The following is an 18,227-nucleotide window of genomic DNA, read 5'->3' as shown; positions in this document are numbered from 1 at the left end:
CCAGTCAATGTAATGTGGCCTAGGAAATGAGCAGGAGGCACTGGCTATTGGGTAGCCACCTACCGAGGTGCCCTACATGTGATTTGATGCTTGAGAGTAAGACGAGAAAAGGTAGTGAAGACAAAGGCCATATTAATATTATTATCGGAACAGGGAATGTGTCAGCTCCAAGTCAGAGCTTGCCGTGGGGACCGTCCACTTCCAGCCGGCAAAACTGCCATCGTCCTTCAAATTGCTACACCAGACATCCGAGTAAAAAGACTTATTCAACTTGGGAAAAGATTTTCCCCCCCCCAAAAAAAAAAAAAAAAAAAAAAGGGAAATCTGATGTTTAGCTCTACTTGGATCGATGATAGATCAGTGGAATGAGGATTTTATAGACAGTGCAGAAAAAAAATGTGACTACCGAACATCACCCTAACAACCTGTTATGAGTACGTTCGATTCGCCACTGAGACATCAATCAAAATTAAAATAAATTAGTATGAAAATCGAAATAATTATATTTATTTATTTGCTTGGTTCATAATTAGAATCAAAAATAAAATTAAAATAAAATTTAAATATTAAGAGTTAGAAATTAAAATTTAGAAGGTTGAGAGCTTATCATTTGCTTGAAAATTGAAATAAAAATAAAGTTCCACCTAATCAAGCAGTTACAATAGAAATCATTCTCATTCCTATTTCAAAACCCAACTCTCCACAGACAAACATATCCTCATGTAATCCTCAACTTGCCTGCAAGTGTACAAAAGAAAGAACTATATACACATCTAATTGTATGCAAATCACAAGCTTATACAAGGACCAAATACAAAATACCAGCTACGCAAGCACTAAATACAAAGGGCTGGAATAATGTTCCCAAAAAAATTTGTAATAAGGGGTATGTCTTGAGGCATCATTCTTCAAAAACATACCACCTCAACTGATCTTTATTTGTGATTTGGAAATAGCATTCTGGGTTTCGGTGTATGCATTTTGCTCAGCTGATCATATTTTTACTATTCTAGAATTCCAATACATTATATTCAAGTACTTAGATCATTTCATCAAAAATCTATAGCAGCTAGTCAGAAAGAAAAGAAAAGAAAAAGCAAACAGAAAAGGGGTGTTGTCCAAGAGCATGGACCAAAGGAGATTCTCCTTCACTGTTACATCCAAAAGACAAAAGGATAGCCCGAAAATAACAGCAATTAACCAAAAACGTGGCTCTGAATTCATTCACAAAAACAGCAGTGATCCTGCATTGCGTAAATTGATAAACCTAATGGTACTCCTATACAATAGCACCTAACAATATACCAGCAACAAATTGATGAAGACCATACTAAAATGAGCAAAGATAGATAGGAGAAGAAAACAAAGGAGAGAAGAATACACATTGCATCTGGGCATGCCTTAGCCTGCATGAGAGTCCATCAACATCTACGCATGACTCCCTCCCTCTCTCTCTCCCAGGCAGCCTTCATAGCCTCATAAGAGCGCTTCCCACCAAAACCCTCCAAAGCCTCCTGCCGGACTGCACCACTGTAATGTGGGTGCTGCTGCTGATCTGGCCACATCCGGCCACTCCTGTTTCCAATGTCATACTCAGGCATTGAAATGTAACTGGGTTCCATGACCATGTCCCCCTCCAATATACGAAGAACCTGTTTTTTTTTTTGACAGAATAACCAAGAATCATAAGGATCAGAAAAAAATAGTCTACCATTCCCTTTTGTGTATCACAATCATACGAATTCAGACTCTACCTGTGACATGCGGGGCCTGGCATGAGGATCGCGCCTTATGCACAATGATGCTGCATGCAACATGCAGTAGACCTCATGTTCTGAGTAATGGTCCCCCAAACGAGGATCTATGAGCGCTTCGATTGCATAATCTTCCAATAAAGGGCGAACCTGCTCGAACAAGTTATGGCAGGATCAAGAATTAAATCCCAAGGATCATATACACAAAACATAGTCTGCAACAGTCTCTTTATTAAGAAAAGATGAATGGTCCGCTAAGCATCTTCATGAACCCATGTGCAACAAAAAGCACATTTCCATAGCAAAAATTAAATCAGCTATTGCTGCCACCAAGGCAGCACCTATGGTTCTATCCGGTTGAATACAATGGATCAATGCACATGGGTAAAAATATGTTTGTTCCTCAACAAGAGTGATGTTAATAGCAACTTACCCATTCAGTAAGGCACTGCTGACCCTTCGGTCGGTTAATATCGACAGCTTTTCGTCCAGTGATGAGTTCCAGCAGTACCACCCCAAAGGAAAAAACATCAGCTTTTTCTGTAATTTGGCCACTTTGTGCATACTCCGGTGCCAGATATCTGTAATTCAATCAGAGATGATTTAGATAATGTTTACTGTCAAAAGAATGAAGGTGTATTAGAACAATTGAAGTTTACCCAAATGTGCCAATCACTCTTGTTTCCACACCTTGGTCCCCATCAGGCTGCCATCTTGCTAGGCCAAAATCTCCAACCTTCAAAAAATCATAACAAAAATTTTATGCCACTACATCCAACCATTTTCTCTAAAGTCAAAAGTCAAACACAACAGACGTACCGCTTTTTGATACAACTAACCTCAAACTAAATGCTTTAAGAATGTAAAATAACACAAACATTCTTCCATTTCTTTCTTCTTTTCATTTTTTTTTCTTTTCTGTTTGGTGTGTGTGTGGGTGGGAAGGGATGGGATTACAAATAAATGCACACATTCGGTCATTAGTCTGTAATGAAGAAATGTGATGTGGGAAATGTCATTGCCCAAACAGAAGCATTTACACACAAAATGCAACATTTGTGATATATTAACCCACCCTTTCTGGATTTGCCTTGGAAAAATAGTTCTTACTTTTGACTTATGTCAAATTTGCAATCCTGACATAATCCTTATTCCAATCATATGTGTGAGAATGAGGAACCAGCAAAATAAAGAAGAGATGGGCAGCCACGTATGGATGCACATTCTTAATTTGGTTGGCATGTGATGGACACAGCCTAACACATTCATGAATATAAATGTTGAGTGACACAACAATTTCAGCTCAATGGAATGAGAAATACAAACTTATTGCAAAGTCTACAGTAAATTAAAAAATAAGAAGAGATCAATTTACAGAAATGTTTGATGTTGAAAAAGATTATCTAGAGGCTTCAGAAAACAAAATCTTTTCGTTGCTGCAGTAGCCTACAGAAATCGCCTTGTGATGCTGAAAAGAACGTGAGATAGGGGTCCACTACTCTTTTGACAAGGTCATGTTCCATTGTTTCAATTGAAAAAAATCCAACAGAAGTCATTAAGTATTCACATAAGGGATTCAAGCTTCTCTCTTTCAAAGAATGAGCATTGGAGAATGGTTAGTGGAAACCTGAACAAGTGTAGAAGTGATGAAAAATCATTTTATGGCATAAAAGCAATACTAGCATTAACGGATCTATTCTTAAACAAAGAAAACACCACACAAGGAGTCTATGTGTATATGATATAAACAGAGTTCATGGACAGATTTATTTAAAGAAAAAGAAAACTTGAGAAGGAAACATAATGGACGTGATTTTTGAAAACCTACAAAACAAAATTGATGCACCATCTTTCTCCAACAACCACTTGCTATCACTTTACCAAACCAAGGTGATATTTGCCTCCAACTATGTAGTGGTTGGAGTATAGGACTTTGATGTCTCACTTGAAAATCTAGAAATGTTCAGTTATTGCAGATTAAGAAAAAAGAAACAATGGCAAAAGCATGAATTGTTATTGATTATTGATGCAAGGGACATCTAGTAGAGCCAATGTAATTTCCTTAATGCCATAACTTATTTTCTTGAAAAGTCCTGGGAAGAGGTGACTTGAAGAGGACAGTTCGCTACCATAAGAAGAGATACTATAGGAACCCTCTGTGTCATTTAAGTGATAATGGAGATCAACATTTTTTTGAGTTATTTTGGAGATTGTTTCCTTTCAAAAGAGGCATTAGTACAAACTCTAGTTTGTTTGATAAGTATCTGTTTCTTGGAAAAGTGCTGCTAAATGTACCACATGGGGCAAACGCTGCCATGATGGCGGACAAACTTGCTAAAGAGGATGTGGTAAGTATCAAATATGATGTTTCAATACAATCTCATAGCAATAGTGAATTTATGAGCATTAGTCAGCCACAGGCATGAATCCACTTCAGAAGCACAAGATTTAACCTTTCCACATTATACTTAATATAGCTTGCTTTTGGGATTAGACATGAAAAGAGTTGAGATCTGCTTTTCTATGTAAACATTCGACATGTTGAAATATTTTCAGATTTATGCAGAAATTTTTGCACTGGGGTGAAATACACAAATTATATAGACGATTTCTCAACCAAAACTAGACAGAATCAAGGAAAGGTGGAGGAATGAAGCTAATTAGTTACTTAATATGCATATGATAAAACCAAATAGATGAAATATCACTCAACTTCTCGACTCAAAATAAACCACATAAACTTCTTTTTTAGCTTTCCCAAAGGAAAAAGGAATCTTCCTACGTCTCTGAAGGAGATGGGGGTCTCATACCCAATAGGCCTAATATTATGAAAGCAATAAATGATGCATGATGAAGAATGTGCTAGAAGCATCTAGAATCACGTTCAGACATGGTAATAAGTTCCTAAATTGGAATTCCTCCCTAAGATGAACATTCTACTTAAATTTGTGGATTGAAACATCAGAACCCATGAAAATAATAAGATTGTTCATTTTGAGATGATCATTCCCGCCTTAACTTTGAGGAGAAGTACTCAAAGCACAACAAGAATCGAACCAACTTACTAAATTGTAAAATTCTTCTCTGTGCTGCAACATTTAATCAAATATAAGCCAATAGAAACAAACTAGGAACTAAGTTCCACGTATCTGTTGAAAGATCTGAGCTCAGGAAAAAGAAAATTTGATAAGGTCCAGGATGCAACTGATGATCAGTGAAGATTTTTGGGGAAGGCTTCTATGAAAACCATCATGGTTTCACATGGAGGGAGAAGAAAACTCCAGCAGAAACTGGCGGAAAATGCTTGTGGTTCATGATCATGACTATAAAGGTATTAGGTATGCCCAACTGCATAGGATAAATTTTGAAAGAAATATATTTGATATGTAACATTGACAACTAAAAACTGAAGACCGGGCTAGCCAAAATAAATTAATAAATAAATACATGAAATCATGACATTGAGAATGACCATTGGAACTCTACAGAGGGCTCTTCTATAAACTGTAAACAAACACAAAATGAACAAAATAATAATTGAATTTGATATTTCTGAAAGTCAAATGAAGAATAACTCGCACAAATGATGGGTATATTCATGGAATATGTGGAATAAAGATGTTAATAAGAGCTTTCAAGGCCAAGTTAAACCAATGACCAATGAGTTAAATTGTTTCAAGATGGTTTCAACACAATAATCAATGACTATAGTCTGTGTAGGTCATGAAGGTCATACCAGTGGTTCAAAATCATGTGTAATAAGAATGTTGTTGGGTCTCATATCCCGGTGGACAATGCAACCAACTCTGCACTCTTCATGAAGGTATCTCAAACCTCGTGCTGCCCCCACTGCAATCTTTTGCCTAGCAGACCAATCCAACGGTTCTCTCTTACGACCTACACACATTGAAAATTTTAAATTAGCAACAACTTTCAAACAGCATACATTTATCCTCTCATGTTATAGGCATTTTATCTTTTTGTCCCTGAGAGGATATTGTGGCTGGGGTGACATGCCTTTCTTTTGTATGGGGGTCATGATAACCATTTGTTTTCTAATCTCAGCCAATGTATCAGTCTGTATTTGTAATGGATACTCATCAATAGGGTTCTATAAATATAGTTTATTATCTGCACCAATTAAGTTGAAAACCAAGGTATTGGTGAAACTATATCAACAAATCTGCCAAGAAATTTCATTCTTTCTTTTTGGTGTTTAAATAACTTATAGGTTTCTTATGTCCTAAAAAGTAATAGTGTTCAAATTTGTTACAGTATTTTTATTTACTAAAAAGAGATATCAATACATAAAGTGCTAGTTAATCTGGTTTAATCTGGTTTACTTTATAGGTTAATATTACAATGATATGGGAATGTCTAGGCCATTTAGAAATTTTTGTAGCATTCCATCTTGACCAGGATAAACCATGAAGTCGGTCCATTTCGGTGTTGGTCATGCACTGAAGCAACTGAGATATTAGAGATTATAAACCTTGGTAAGAAATAGATAATCTCCAACACTTATTGCACCTAGTAAAACTATACTCTCTATCTACCCTGTAAGAATCGGTAGCAAGTAGACGAAAGGAATTACCATAAAGATGGGAATCCAATGACCCATTACAGATATATTCATAGACAAGCAACCTTCTCCTGTCCTCAACACAAAACCCAATTAGCATCACAACATTACGATGCTGTGCACAGCTTAGAACTTCCACCTCCGAGCAGAACTCCTGATCCCCTTGTGAACTAGCTAATTTGTGCTGTTTAACAGCAATTGCCTGACCATCTGGCAAGACACCTCTATGAACAGATCCAAAGCCACCCTCAGCCAAGAAATTTGCTTGAGAGAACCCACCTGTAGCAAGTTCTAGTTCAGAATAACTGAACCACCTAGGAGGCTTTCCAAACACAGGTGCCTTGTGCTGACATATTGAACATAGAGGAGGTGGCCCTAGAGGCACATTTTTGGATAGTGAAATTGCTTCTCTAACATTCCCATTGAACTTTAAGTTTGATCTATAGTTCAGAGTGCCAATTCCAGATTCCTGATCAAGTTTAGAGAATTTTCCCAATAAGGCTTTTGCTTTGGAGATGCGTGCTTTACTATCAAGTTGTTGTGATAATTCCTCAACTTGTTTTGAAGATGTGCGGCCACCACAGAGAACCTCAGCCATCCAGGGCTGAAACCCTAAGGACGTTGAAGGACTCAAACTTTCACTGTCAGAATCAGAGCTGGTTACATTTAAATTCCGGATTTCTTTGGTGGTTAATTGTTGCTCCCTCTTAAGACCGCCATTAGTTTCAGAAACACAAAATGGCGAAGTTCCAGGATCGGAGCTTGATACCGAGGATGTTCCAGCTTCAGTGGCAGTAAATGATGTCTCTACTTCAGGGCTGCTAGTTGGTGTCACAGTTGGCCCTCTAATGGACTTCCGAGAATCTCTCATATCCTTTTTAGTTTCTCCAGCAGATTTATCCAGCTCAGAAGGCAGTTGACAGGACACTTGCGGCTCTGCCTCAGAAGATCCTATGAGATTCAAACGAAGAACTTTCGGTTGAGAACGTTTCATGACCACTATGTTACATTGTAGCTCTTCCATGCAGCGCTTCTCCTCATGCTTCAGTTGTCTGTGAACAGGAGTTGTATAAGAAAGAATGGATCGGGTCAGCAAATTAAAGACTAAACAAAAGCAATTACACCACTATCTGAGAATTACAAACACATTAAATATTAACTACTACTATAAAAGATATTCACATTATTGACATCAGAAACACATCGTAGCTAAAACAACTAATCCTGCTTGCGTTGAAAATACCAAACAAAATCATTTAACAGCTTAATCATTACTTGTCCAATACAACCCAGTTTGCTTGAGCTCGCTTGGATTCAGCAGCCACAGCACCACAAGGTGATCCAGAAACGACCTTTACCTTGATATTTATCTATAAAACATTAAAAAAAAAAAAGAAAAGAAATCACGTAACAGTTAAAAAGAAAAGTGAACAGGAAGAATGCACCGCACTTTCTTATGTATTTTACCTTATTTGGATCATAAACATTGTGAAGTCGAAGCATCATCTGAGCACATGTATCTGTGATATCAGACTTTTGATCTAATGTAGTTCCATGTGACTTCCTGTGACCACTGGCACAGTCCCCTGCAAATCTTGGAAAGCCCCATAGTTTTCTACCTGAAGGATGGAAAAAAAAAAACAACCTCATAGGTTTTCCTATCATTAGCTAGTAGGAAGACATATGATAAATTCAGAACCAAAATTAGTCTGGCAAGCAAAAGACGTCCTTAACAGCATAAACTACGTTACCATACAGAGTGACCGTGTAAATTAGCAAAATATTTTTAAACCAAAATTATTCTTCTCAAACCCACTTTTGACAGGTCTGAACTCTTAAGAATGCAATTTGTAGCTAAGCACCCGCACCAACTTTTTCACCAGAGCAAGATCGAGACTCACCATGGTTTCAAATTGGAACGTCAGTATGACCTGGTGAAAAACTTCAGCAAATACGTTTATCAATACTTATAATGTGAAAGCTGGATGTGATATTAACACCTCAGGTTTGTTAAAAAACCACATTTTAGCAACTTAGGAAACCATACCGAACACAAGATTTCAAAGAGGAAAAAAAAAAACGTTGAATTTTAGACGTAATTCACAACAGAAAACATTTCAAAAACAGAGGGTGCAAGTCAAGTCAGGAACCATCAAAGCAACCATGTCCATCATAGCACCGAATCTCACTCAGAATTCATCATAACAAGGAAGTCGACAGGAGACCGAGAAGAATTACGAGGCAAAAAATGACCAAGAAACGAAACAGGGAGAGCTTGGAGAAATTATACCTGAACTGTGTGGTGGAACCACAACCAGAAGTGTGATACAGTCACCAGGTTGAACAACATGAGTTAAAGCCCATTCAAGGGCGGTCTTTGAGATGTCTTTTGAGACCTTGACAGCAACCACAACCTTCTCGGTAGCATCAAGGCCCTTATCACTCTTCCCCCGCTTCTGTAGCAAGCTAGAACTCATCTCTCCCTCTCAAAATTCGAACTTAAACCCTCTCAACTAGATTTTGCCTTCATAACCAACTCACAGAGACAGGCCTCCTAATATGAGCAACAATAAAACCAAAAAACGGAGAAGCAGGAGAAAGTGAAGTGCCTGACAAAATAAAGCCCTTCATCAAGACAACACTGTTCTCTCCAGGCTAACGTAGATAACAGACAGCAGAACCAACTGTTGTTATCACTGTATTGAAGCAATCAAGAAGGAAAAGACTCTTTTAACTGGAATTCCAGACAGCCAAATAACCTCTCTCTCTCTCTCTCTCTCTCTCTCTCTCCCCTCTTCCTTTTTTTGACTATTTCTTCTCCCTGTTTTTCTACGCAGTACTCTGTTTATCAAATTTCTCGAGAATTCACATCAATGACTTTGAAATAAGCATCAAAGATCTGCAAAAGACCCTTATTTTTAGCCTCTATCAGATTCTGTCTCTTTCAATCCTCCAATTCCGAGTCCTTGGAGAAATAAACTCCGAATGCAACCAAAAAATCCTCGCTTTTGCTCCTGCTTGAAAGAATGGTCCTCTTTTTCAAGAGCTAGGCAGTGGGGAATGGGCCATGAGATATTAGAGAGCATCCAAGCACTGTTCTCGTGAATGCACTGCTCCTTTCGCGAGAAAACGACAGAGAAAAGGGGATCCAGCCACCTTGTACAGTAGCTAACTCCAGGACGCCTAGAACCAAAAGGTCAAAAACCCTTGAAGCAAGAAAAACTAGAATCTCCGGAAAATCCCTGATTTGTACCTTCAAATCAATCGATTCATTACGAATTCATATAAGACTCAAGAAACCCCTTTTAACAGCCACAGCAGTAATCTAACAGGATCCTTGCTTGCTATAAATGCACCCGGACCTCCAAATCGAGGATCAAGAAAGCCACCCTAGAAAAGCAACGAAATTTCCTAGATTTCTTGCGCAAATTGCCTCAGGAACCTTCCAGACAAAATAAACCCTCCGCAAAACCCAAGCTTTCGGTCGCGAAACCCCTCAAGTCCTCGATCCCAGAATAAGAAAACACCACCCCATTCTGGTTCCTAAGCAATTAAGGCTCTCAAAACGGAGCAAATAATCATCTCGCCTCCTCAAAGGAGCACCCAGAAGGAGATACGATCCCTGGCGCCCAGAACCAAGAAGGCTCCGAACTTGGAAGAGGAGACGAAGGGTTTGCGGTCCCGGAAACCCTAACCCTAATCGTTAACGATGGAGGAATTTGGGCTTCTTCTTCTTCTATTCCTCAGACTAGGAGGATGACATCATGAATCCCAGACTCCCCCCATTCTTCTTCTTCCAGCTCTATTACCGCAGGGTAGCCACCTTCGAAACTACCCCTGGTTCCTTGTTATTTTACGGAAATATCCCTTCCCGTACACGCTACCGCGCGGTTCGCATTCATAACAATTGCATCTTGCGATGGGTGATAGATCGACAGATCTGGGCCGTTGAAATGGTGGAAGCGTGATTGGTTAATACCATGGGTCCATTGGGACTTTGGACCCTGCAATAAAACACCACCGTAGATTAAAAAAAATTAGCAAAAATTGGTATGAAAATGGCCAGCCATAACTAACTGTATACCATATTTTCATTCATATTTTTCAATTAGATGGGAGGCCTTAAAATCTTGAACCATCAAATAATATAATAATATTTTATCGAATGATCCAAAATCCATACGATAGAACAGTTCTAACCAATAACTCTTCTTCTATTTATTGACTAGAGTTGTAGAGATTCAATTCCTAAGTGTAGATATTTTTATCAAATTATATGAGCATGACAAGCTCAGCCAAAACACAAGATGTAAAGGTGCTATTGATAGTTGGCATTTTATCCATTGAAATGTAGTCATCACATAGAAATCCAAAAGATAAAATTTCTTATAGGTCACCGTCATGGAAATAATTTTTTCATATCCATATATGTTATAGCTTATTTATCGGTATATGATGTTTCATCAACTCATTGTTATTATTTTGGTGAGAAATTTCAAACTCAAATCTAAGTGATGGTAATAATTGCTATATTCTCCAAAAGAATGCTACGAAATTGAACATAGTAAATAGTCTTCCACACACTGGATTTTGGCATTTTGTGTAGGTTTTACTGAAACAGATCTAGTTGGAAAGATTGATTGGTATTTATTTGTTTGATCAATGACAAATAAAATAATAATAATAAAAAAAACTTGTATTATATATAGCACAAAAAGCTCTAAAGACCATCATGATAATATTCACCTCCAGGTCTCTTGGATATATGTATCTACTATTTGAATTTTAGTGTCAAGATTTATATATTTAGTATATTTGTCATCTTTCATTTTTTTCTTCTTGATTTGTTGGGCTATGGTTCGCTCTATTTCTCCAATCTATCTATCAACTCTAATAATTTTTTAAAATTTCTATCAAACATCATAAGCAAAAAAATTAAGAACCCAAACAATCAACTATTACAAATTAAGAAAGCTCTGGAGAAAAAGACCAAATATAGGATTAGCATAGAAAGCTAAATTACCATGAAGTTTGCAGCTTGGTTGACAACAGGCTTGATGCTCTTCCTAAGCTACAGTTAACTCTGTAATTGGAATAGCAGAGGTCTGTAGGGGAACAGTTTTAAAACTCAGAAGGTTATGCATAGCTTCTATAATCCTGCTCCAACGCCATTGGGGCTACCAATGAGCAGAGAGTTGTAAATTGTTAATCGAAGTGGTGCCTTTTGCTCCTCTAATCAATACCATTGATAAAGAATCCATCTTGAATCATGGTCATTCATGGAATGGCCCTCACTTAATTCTAATTGGGTTCATCTATCAAGCAAGTCCTCCCCCTCTACTAATTTTATTTTGTCCAATCCTTTTTTTTTCATGGCCAACCATCAAATGATCTACTTTTATGTGTCAACATGCATCGTACACATGGTATTTTAAACATCATAATGGATGATACTTCATGTTTTTTTTTTTTTTTTAAATTTTTGTAACTCGATGATACTTCTTGTTGAAATAAGAAAGAGGAGCAAAGCTAAGACCAAAATGTTATCCGCTCGATTCACAACTAATGAGGGGCAAAAAATGCTTCGCCACATATAGCACCCAGAAAAACATATTATTCTTATTCTTCTGTGTAAATTATAAAACAACATCTAACGCTAATTTAACCGCCACCATTAAAAAAAACATCCATTAAGTTATAAATGAGCCTCCACAACTTGTTGTAACTGCCGTTTAAATGCCGTAACAACCATTATTTCGAACGTTACTGCTAGATATCATCTCCCAAATTAAAATGGTGAATGATTACAAATGCGAACCATGGAGATTGGACTATAAAAATCATCATCATTGGAGCCATCTTCGATCCCTGCGCCAAGTCCTCTCTCTCATGCGTACACCCGTCCACTGGCTCCTCCTAAAGTTGCGACAGTTCAACGGAGTTGGTACAATTCAACGTCTCCATCCTCGATCGGACGGTCCAGAATAGGAATACATCTGAACACTGGCTCCTTTTGACGACAGTAGTGGACTGGAGGGCCTGTGGGATGTGAGTACGTGACAAAGATCTGAACCTCTGAGATGGCCTGTAGCTAGCTGTAGTCACTGATCTCTGCGGCGTATCTGATGATCATACGTCTCCATCTGTGATCAGACGGTCCAGAAGAGTACACCTGGGTTCCGGCCCGTGGGGGGAGGGGGTTCACGTGCATGGCGACCGGTGTCTGGAAAGCTGGGGTCGTGAGCAAAAGGCTGGGCAGCGAGTGAATCCTAACCGTCGGTTTGTCGTGATGGTAAACGTTGGACGCTGGCTCTGGCATCAGGGCCCTATCAGCACCTGAGACGCGCACTCGATTGCCTGTGCTCCCGTACGAAAGTGTGCAGAGTTTGCGTGCCGCTGCGTGTATACATGGACCTATGCGGCTAAAAAAAGATAGCCTTGTAACATCATGTCTCTTGGTCTCTGAAGGGAGGGAAAAAAAAATCATGCCATGCGTCTCGAAACGCCTTTCCCATGAAATCATTTTCCTACCCTGTTTGGTATTTTTTTTTCTAAAATATAAAAATATGAAATCTGGTGTAAAAAATATATTTGATCATTTTGTTTCTGTTCCTTATTTTTTTAAATAATTTTTATTATTTTTATAAAAAAAAAAGTGAAATTTTCTCACTATCATTTTTTTTGATGATATATTTTTATCTCCCTCCCATCCTCTTTTTTCAATCTTCTGGTCTTAGCTCTATCCATCTGCTTCCTTAAAATTTTCTATTGTAACAAAGCTCGGGGCAAGTACTGATGTAGCTGGAGCTGGACATCATTTAGGATTTGAAATGCCAGAGAGAGCCTACAGAGAAAGTTCATACTTGCTGGAGTATTTTGGTGGGGCCTCTCTAATACTTAAATTAGCTGGAGCTTGGAAACAATAAAGAAAAGAGAAAAAAGATGTGGAAGAGTGGAGTTTTCTTCTTTTTATTCTCCTCTCGATTGAGTTTGCTTACCTTAGAGTCTTTTTTGTATCTCTCTTATCAGAAAGTAAAGTCTGTAGGCTATTGATTGGAATTTGTAAGTTTGTGAGGCCTGATTTTTTAAGCTGTTGGACCACGTTCTGATCATTTATCAAATGATGATTTCCATCTACTAATTTTCAGAATAAGATTGTTAGTCGTAGATGTCTATAGTATAACTAATCAAGTCGGCATGAGATTAAGTTCTCGGGCTTGCATTTGGTATGATTTTATCGAGTCACGTTGAACACACCTCAAAGAGAAGGGCCTCTTGATAACTTTCTTTGCCGCCTCTATCCTCGTTGGTTCTGCTACATCTGTTGTCCATCCATTCATTCGTTCTTAATGTCCATCTTCTGCTGCGTTCATTCTTTTATTCTTCGTGTTTGTTCACTTATTCTCGATATGCGTTGGGTTGATCGAGTATCCTCCCATCGGTTGTCTTTGGTTACCCCTCTCCGCCACTCTACCCTCTCAATGCTTCCTCAATTCCATGCTTCTGACTTCTATAATTGGCTTACATATTTTTTTATTATAAAAATTTAGAAAAGAATGAATTTTTTTATTTTTTTTAAATAAAAATAATTCGACAGCCAATTGATTTCTTTTACATAAATGGTGCATTCAAACTAGGGATGGCAATAGGTAGGGTTTGGGTCAGGTATTGTAATACTCATCTTCAAATTCGAACTTAATACTCTATATCCGATCGGATAAGAAAAGAGATACCCATCCCCATACCCAATGGATTCGGAGATACTTATGGATAACCCATTTCCGCATACCCAACCCATACCCGCTCCATACCTATCCTATATCTAAAAAACTAAATAACCAAAATAATTTTATGCATATTATCAATCAAAACAAAATTACCAATTCAACATAGAACATAATTTATAAGTCCAGATTTATAGAAATCAAACATAGAAATAGAATTACAATTCAATATAGAACATATAAATAATCAAAATAATTTTATACATATTATCAATCAAAATAGAATTATCAAAACTGAATTATAAATATATATATTCATATATGGGTTCGGATATTATCCATATCCGTAGGTTCGGATCGGATTTGGATTCAGATTCAGATAGAAAACAGCACTACCCATATCCTATCCATATTCATGCTACAGTTTCCGAATTTTACTCAAATCCGAATCTAAATCCGATCAAACTCTATTTTTCGAGTTTGACCGAATTTAGATAGGATGCATACCCATCGAATCGGATCGATTTTACCATCTAATTCAAACTCACAAGAAAATTGGGACACTGGGACCATGTATGCCCCTAAGCTTGCGAGTTTCGTATAAAATATTATGGAGAAAAAAAAATGAAAGTATCTATTAGCCCCTCGTGTCTTAATTCAAACATCATATCACATTATTATAGAAAAATTTTAACTTATTTAATCTGAAAAATGCCTATCAATTTTCTTCATCTCATTTATGAATATTTAGGAAGACAGCGTCCGCTTGGCTATAGTTTACAATTATAGTATTTTCTTTTCACTTTTGTATTTTTAAAACTTTGGGAATTAGAGATATTTTTAATAGCCAAGAAAAAAGAATATCATGAACCAAAAAGAGCAGAGAACCATGTGTGTGTGTGTGTGAATATATATTTATAAAAATGGAGAAAAACCTATATATTTAAAAACACTGCACAAATAGAAAATTTTTAATCTCATTATTTCAAGATGTTTGTCGAGGTTTTCTACATGGTCATGTACTTCATCATAGGTGGCCATATTAATTTATAAAATTTTATTATTTATTTTATGTACATTCAAGTGCATGGTGAACGTTTATCTAATTCTAATTTGGTAGTCACCAATATTTGAAAAAAAAAAAATTCTCAAAGACCACATTTATTTCCATACTCCATTGGTTTAGCTCTAGTTGGTTTCCGGATGGGTTCAGATTGTATCTCTCATATAGAAAAATTATTGGTCTTTTTTCACAATCTTAACCATTAGATTGTGGTTTGCATAACTTTCAAAGCTTGACATCAGCTCCGTGATCCATATTCATAATATGGATGGAAGGAAGAGGTTTATTATGTCTTCAAAGTTGTGTAGAACGCGACTCAATGATTAAGGCTTCAAAAGAAGATCCATCATTCCTTCATACGAAAGATATAACCTAAATCCTGTATGCGGAAAAGAAAGATATCTCCTCACACAAATCCACCATTTAATTGTATAATGATCCCTTCAAGAACTGTGTAAGCTGATGAATATAAGAGTTTGAAGTGCTTCAAGATCTGCATAACATACCATCCAATGGCCCATATTGTGATAGAAGATCCATCGTTCCTTTGCCATAAAGACACAACCCAAACAAATGGTTTTTTTTTTGGGGTAAAAAAACAAATGGTTTAGTAGGCTCCTTGGGGCACATTTCAATTGTCCTAAAAAAAAAATAATAAAAAAAACACATATTTCCCAAATCAGTTATACAGGATTTATTTTAGAAAATATTTTTTTAAAAATTTATTTCCCAATCTACCTTTAAATCTAACTTATTTTCAAAACTACCCTAATTGTGGTGACTTGGTAGTGACACGGTGAAATCGCTTGTTGAAGATACAATTTTGAACTTGAAATCCCATGTTCAACATGCGATTTCAAATTGAAATGGCACCCTTAGACAAAATAAAATAAAAAATAAAATCACATGGGGAAAAGACGATTTCAGATGAAATCGCATCTTCAACATGCGATTTCTCTTACTTTTTTTTTCTTCTCCCGCGCATTGTGTGGCCGGTCTCCCTTCCTTTTTTCCCGCTCCGCTTTACTGAGGAGCACAGATGGAGGGGCACGGGCGGTCACTGGTGCTCGTGCGGAGCCACGAGGGCTCGAATTTGTCGAGGCTGAGGGAGGGAAGGGGAGGAGACTGTGGTAGTGTGGGGCCACGGAGGGTGCGGGGGACGGTCATGTAGGATGTAAGAGGTGCGGGAAGCACCCAGAGCCAGAGAGGGGAGGGGAAGGGATTTGGTGGTCGCACGGAGCCAGATGCGACGAGAACAGCCGGTGTGGCATGGATGATGGTGGGGTGGGATGGGGCCACGACCTGGGCCTCACAAGATGGCTGTGAATCATCGAGGGCGTGGGAGGAAGGGAAGGAAGGGAAAAAATAAAAAAAAATATATTTTAGAGAGAAAAAAATTATTATTATTTATTATTAATAATTTAAATAATAATAAAAATATTATTATTTTTTATTAATAATAAAATATTATTTTAGTAATAATAATAAACTGTTGTTATTGTATTAATAAAATAGTAACATTTTATTATTATTACTAAATAATATTTTATTATTAATCAAAAATAAAAAATTATTATTAATAAAATAATAATAATTTATTATTATTTAAATTATTATTAATAATAAAATAATAATTTTTTTCTTCTCTTCGCCCCGACAAATTCATGCCCTTCTGTCCTCTGCCCGTGTTCCCTCCATCCTTCGTCGGTACTTGTGCCAACTGTTAGCGCTCTATCGCTTGTTTGTTTCCGCCACCTATTCTCTTGTCCGCTCACGATGCCCTCGTCACAATCCTTCGATCGAGAAAGATAAAAAAATTCGTAGATTCTTCGCTCACACATTACCCTTTTTATATAGTATTTTATTTTTTAAAAATAATATTTTTTATTATTATTTTCATCTCTTCTCCATCCCCTACTTTTATTTTTTAAAGTATTATTTTTGCTAATTTTTTAAAAAATACTACTTTATTATTATTAAAAAAATAATATTTTTAGTATTATTTGAAAATAATATTTTTAAAATAATATTTTATTATTAATTTTTAAATAATTTTTTAAAAGTAATATGTTATTATACAAATAGTATTTTTAAATTATTAATAAAAATATTATTTTTAAAAAAATATTTAAAAAATCAAGATTTTTTGAGCAAAAATAATCAAAAATAATAATAACATTATTATTATTTTGTTAAAAATAAATAATAATAATATTTTATTACTATTAATAAAAAATAATAATATTTTATTATTAATATAATAATAATATTTTATTATTATTTAAATTATTATTAATAATAAAATAATAATATTTTTTTTCCTCATAAATATATATATATATATATATATATATATATATATATATATATATATATATATATATTTTCCCTTCCTTTTCCTTCCATCGCCCCCCACATCCCTCCACGCCCCCGACCATCCGCGGTTGCCTCGTGAGGCCCAAGCTGCGGCACCATTTTGCCCCACCGTCATCTATGCCCACCCACCATTCTTACCGCATTCGGCTCTGCATGACCACTAAACCCTCTCCTCCGATCTCGACGAACTCGAGTCCCTCAGCTCCAGTGCCACGAACCCTCCTCTCCTCTTCGGCCCCAGATGCCTCCCACATCCTGTGCGACCGCCCCTCGCACTCTCTATGGCTCCATACCACCACCATCCCCTCTTTTTTTTCTCCTTTGGCTCCGATGAACTTGAATCCCTGTGGCTCCATGCGAGCACCGACAATCATCCGTGTCCCTCCGTCCGCACTCTTCGATGGAGTGCAGCAGAAAAATAAAAAAAAGAAAGGAAGGTCAGCTGCGTGATGCATAGAAGAAAGAAAAAAAAAAATATTAAAAATATAATTTTATTAAAATTATATTTTTTATGTATAATTTTATTTTTTATTTTATTTTATCCATAGGTGCCATTTCAGCTTCTGAAATCTCATCTTCAACGTACGATTTTATGATGTTACTGTCTAATCACCGTAAATAGGATAGTTTCCGAAATAAGTTGGTTTCGATGGTAGATTGAAAAATAAGTAAAAAAAAAATATTTTAAAAAAAATTCCAGTTTCGCATATCTCGCACTCGTTTCCTCG

The 18,227-nt window shown here is 36.7% G+C and overlaps 1 protein-coding gene across 1 annotated transcript; it reads right to left on the bottom strand.

Moving 5' to 3' along the window:
- Positions 1-1,196: 1,196 nt before the first annotated feature.
- On the bottom strand, positions 1,197-10,126 carry LOC105042932 (inactive protein kinase SELMODRAFT_444075). The gene is made up of 9 exons (XM_010920306.2): positions 8,627-10,126; positions 7,804-7,955; positions 7,612-7,706; positions 6,349-7,388; positions 5,491-5,651; positions 2,414-2,490; positions 2,188-2,335; positions 1,755-1,904; positions 1,197-1,652 (listed from the first exon to the last, which is right to left on the bottom strand). The coding sequence occupies exons 1-9, from the start codon at positions 8,811-8,813 to the stop codon at positions 1,422-1,424; spliced, it is 2,241 nt and encodes a 746-aa protein (XP_010918608.1). The 5' UTR covers positions 8,814-10,126; the 3' UTR covers positions 1,197-1,421.
- Between the last annotated feature and the right edge of the window lie 8,101 nt (positions 10,127-18,227).

Source organism: Elaeis guineensis, chromosome 2 (genome assembly GCF_000442705.2).
Source record: "Elaeis guineensis isolate ETL-2024a chromosome 2, EG11, whole genome shotgun sequence".
NCBI lineage: Eukaryota > Viridiplantae > Streptophyta > Magnoliopsida > Arecales > Arecaceae > Elaeis > Elaeis guineensis.
Note: the sequence above shows the minus strand (reverse complement) of the source record. Positions and strands in the feature narration are given on the sequence as shown.

Bases quoted from the DNA above. Each gene is read 5' to 3' on its own strand.
- LOC105042932 (XM_010920306.2), bottom strand. From the start codon at position 8,813: ATGAGTTCTAGCTTGCTACAGAAGCGGGGGAAGAGTGATAAGGGCCTT. The intron at 7,707-7,803 runs GTAAAATACATA...AATGTTTTATAG, and splicing joins ATGTTTATGATCCAAATAAG to ATAAATATCAAGGTAAAGGT. The intron at 2,336-2,413 runs GTAAACTTCAAT...ATTGAATTACAG, and splicing joins AGAGTGATTGGCACATTTGG to ATATCTGGCACCGGAGTATG.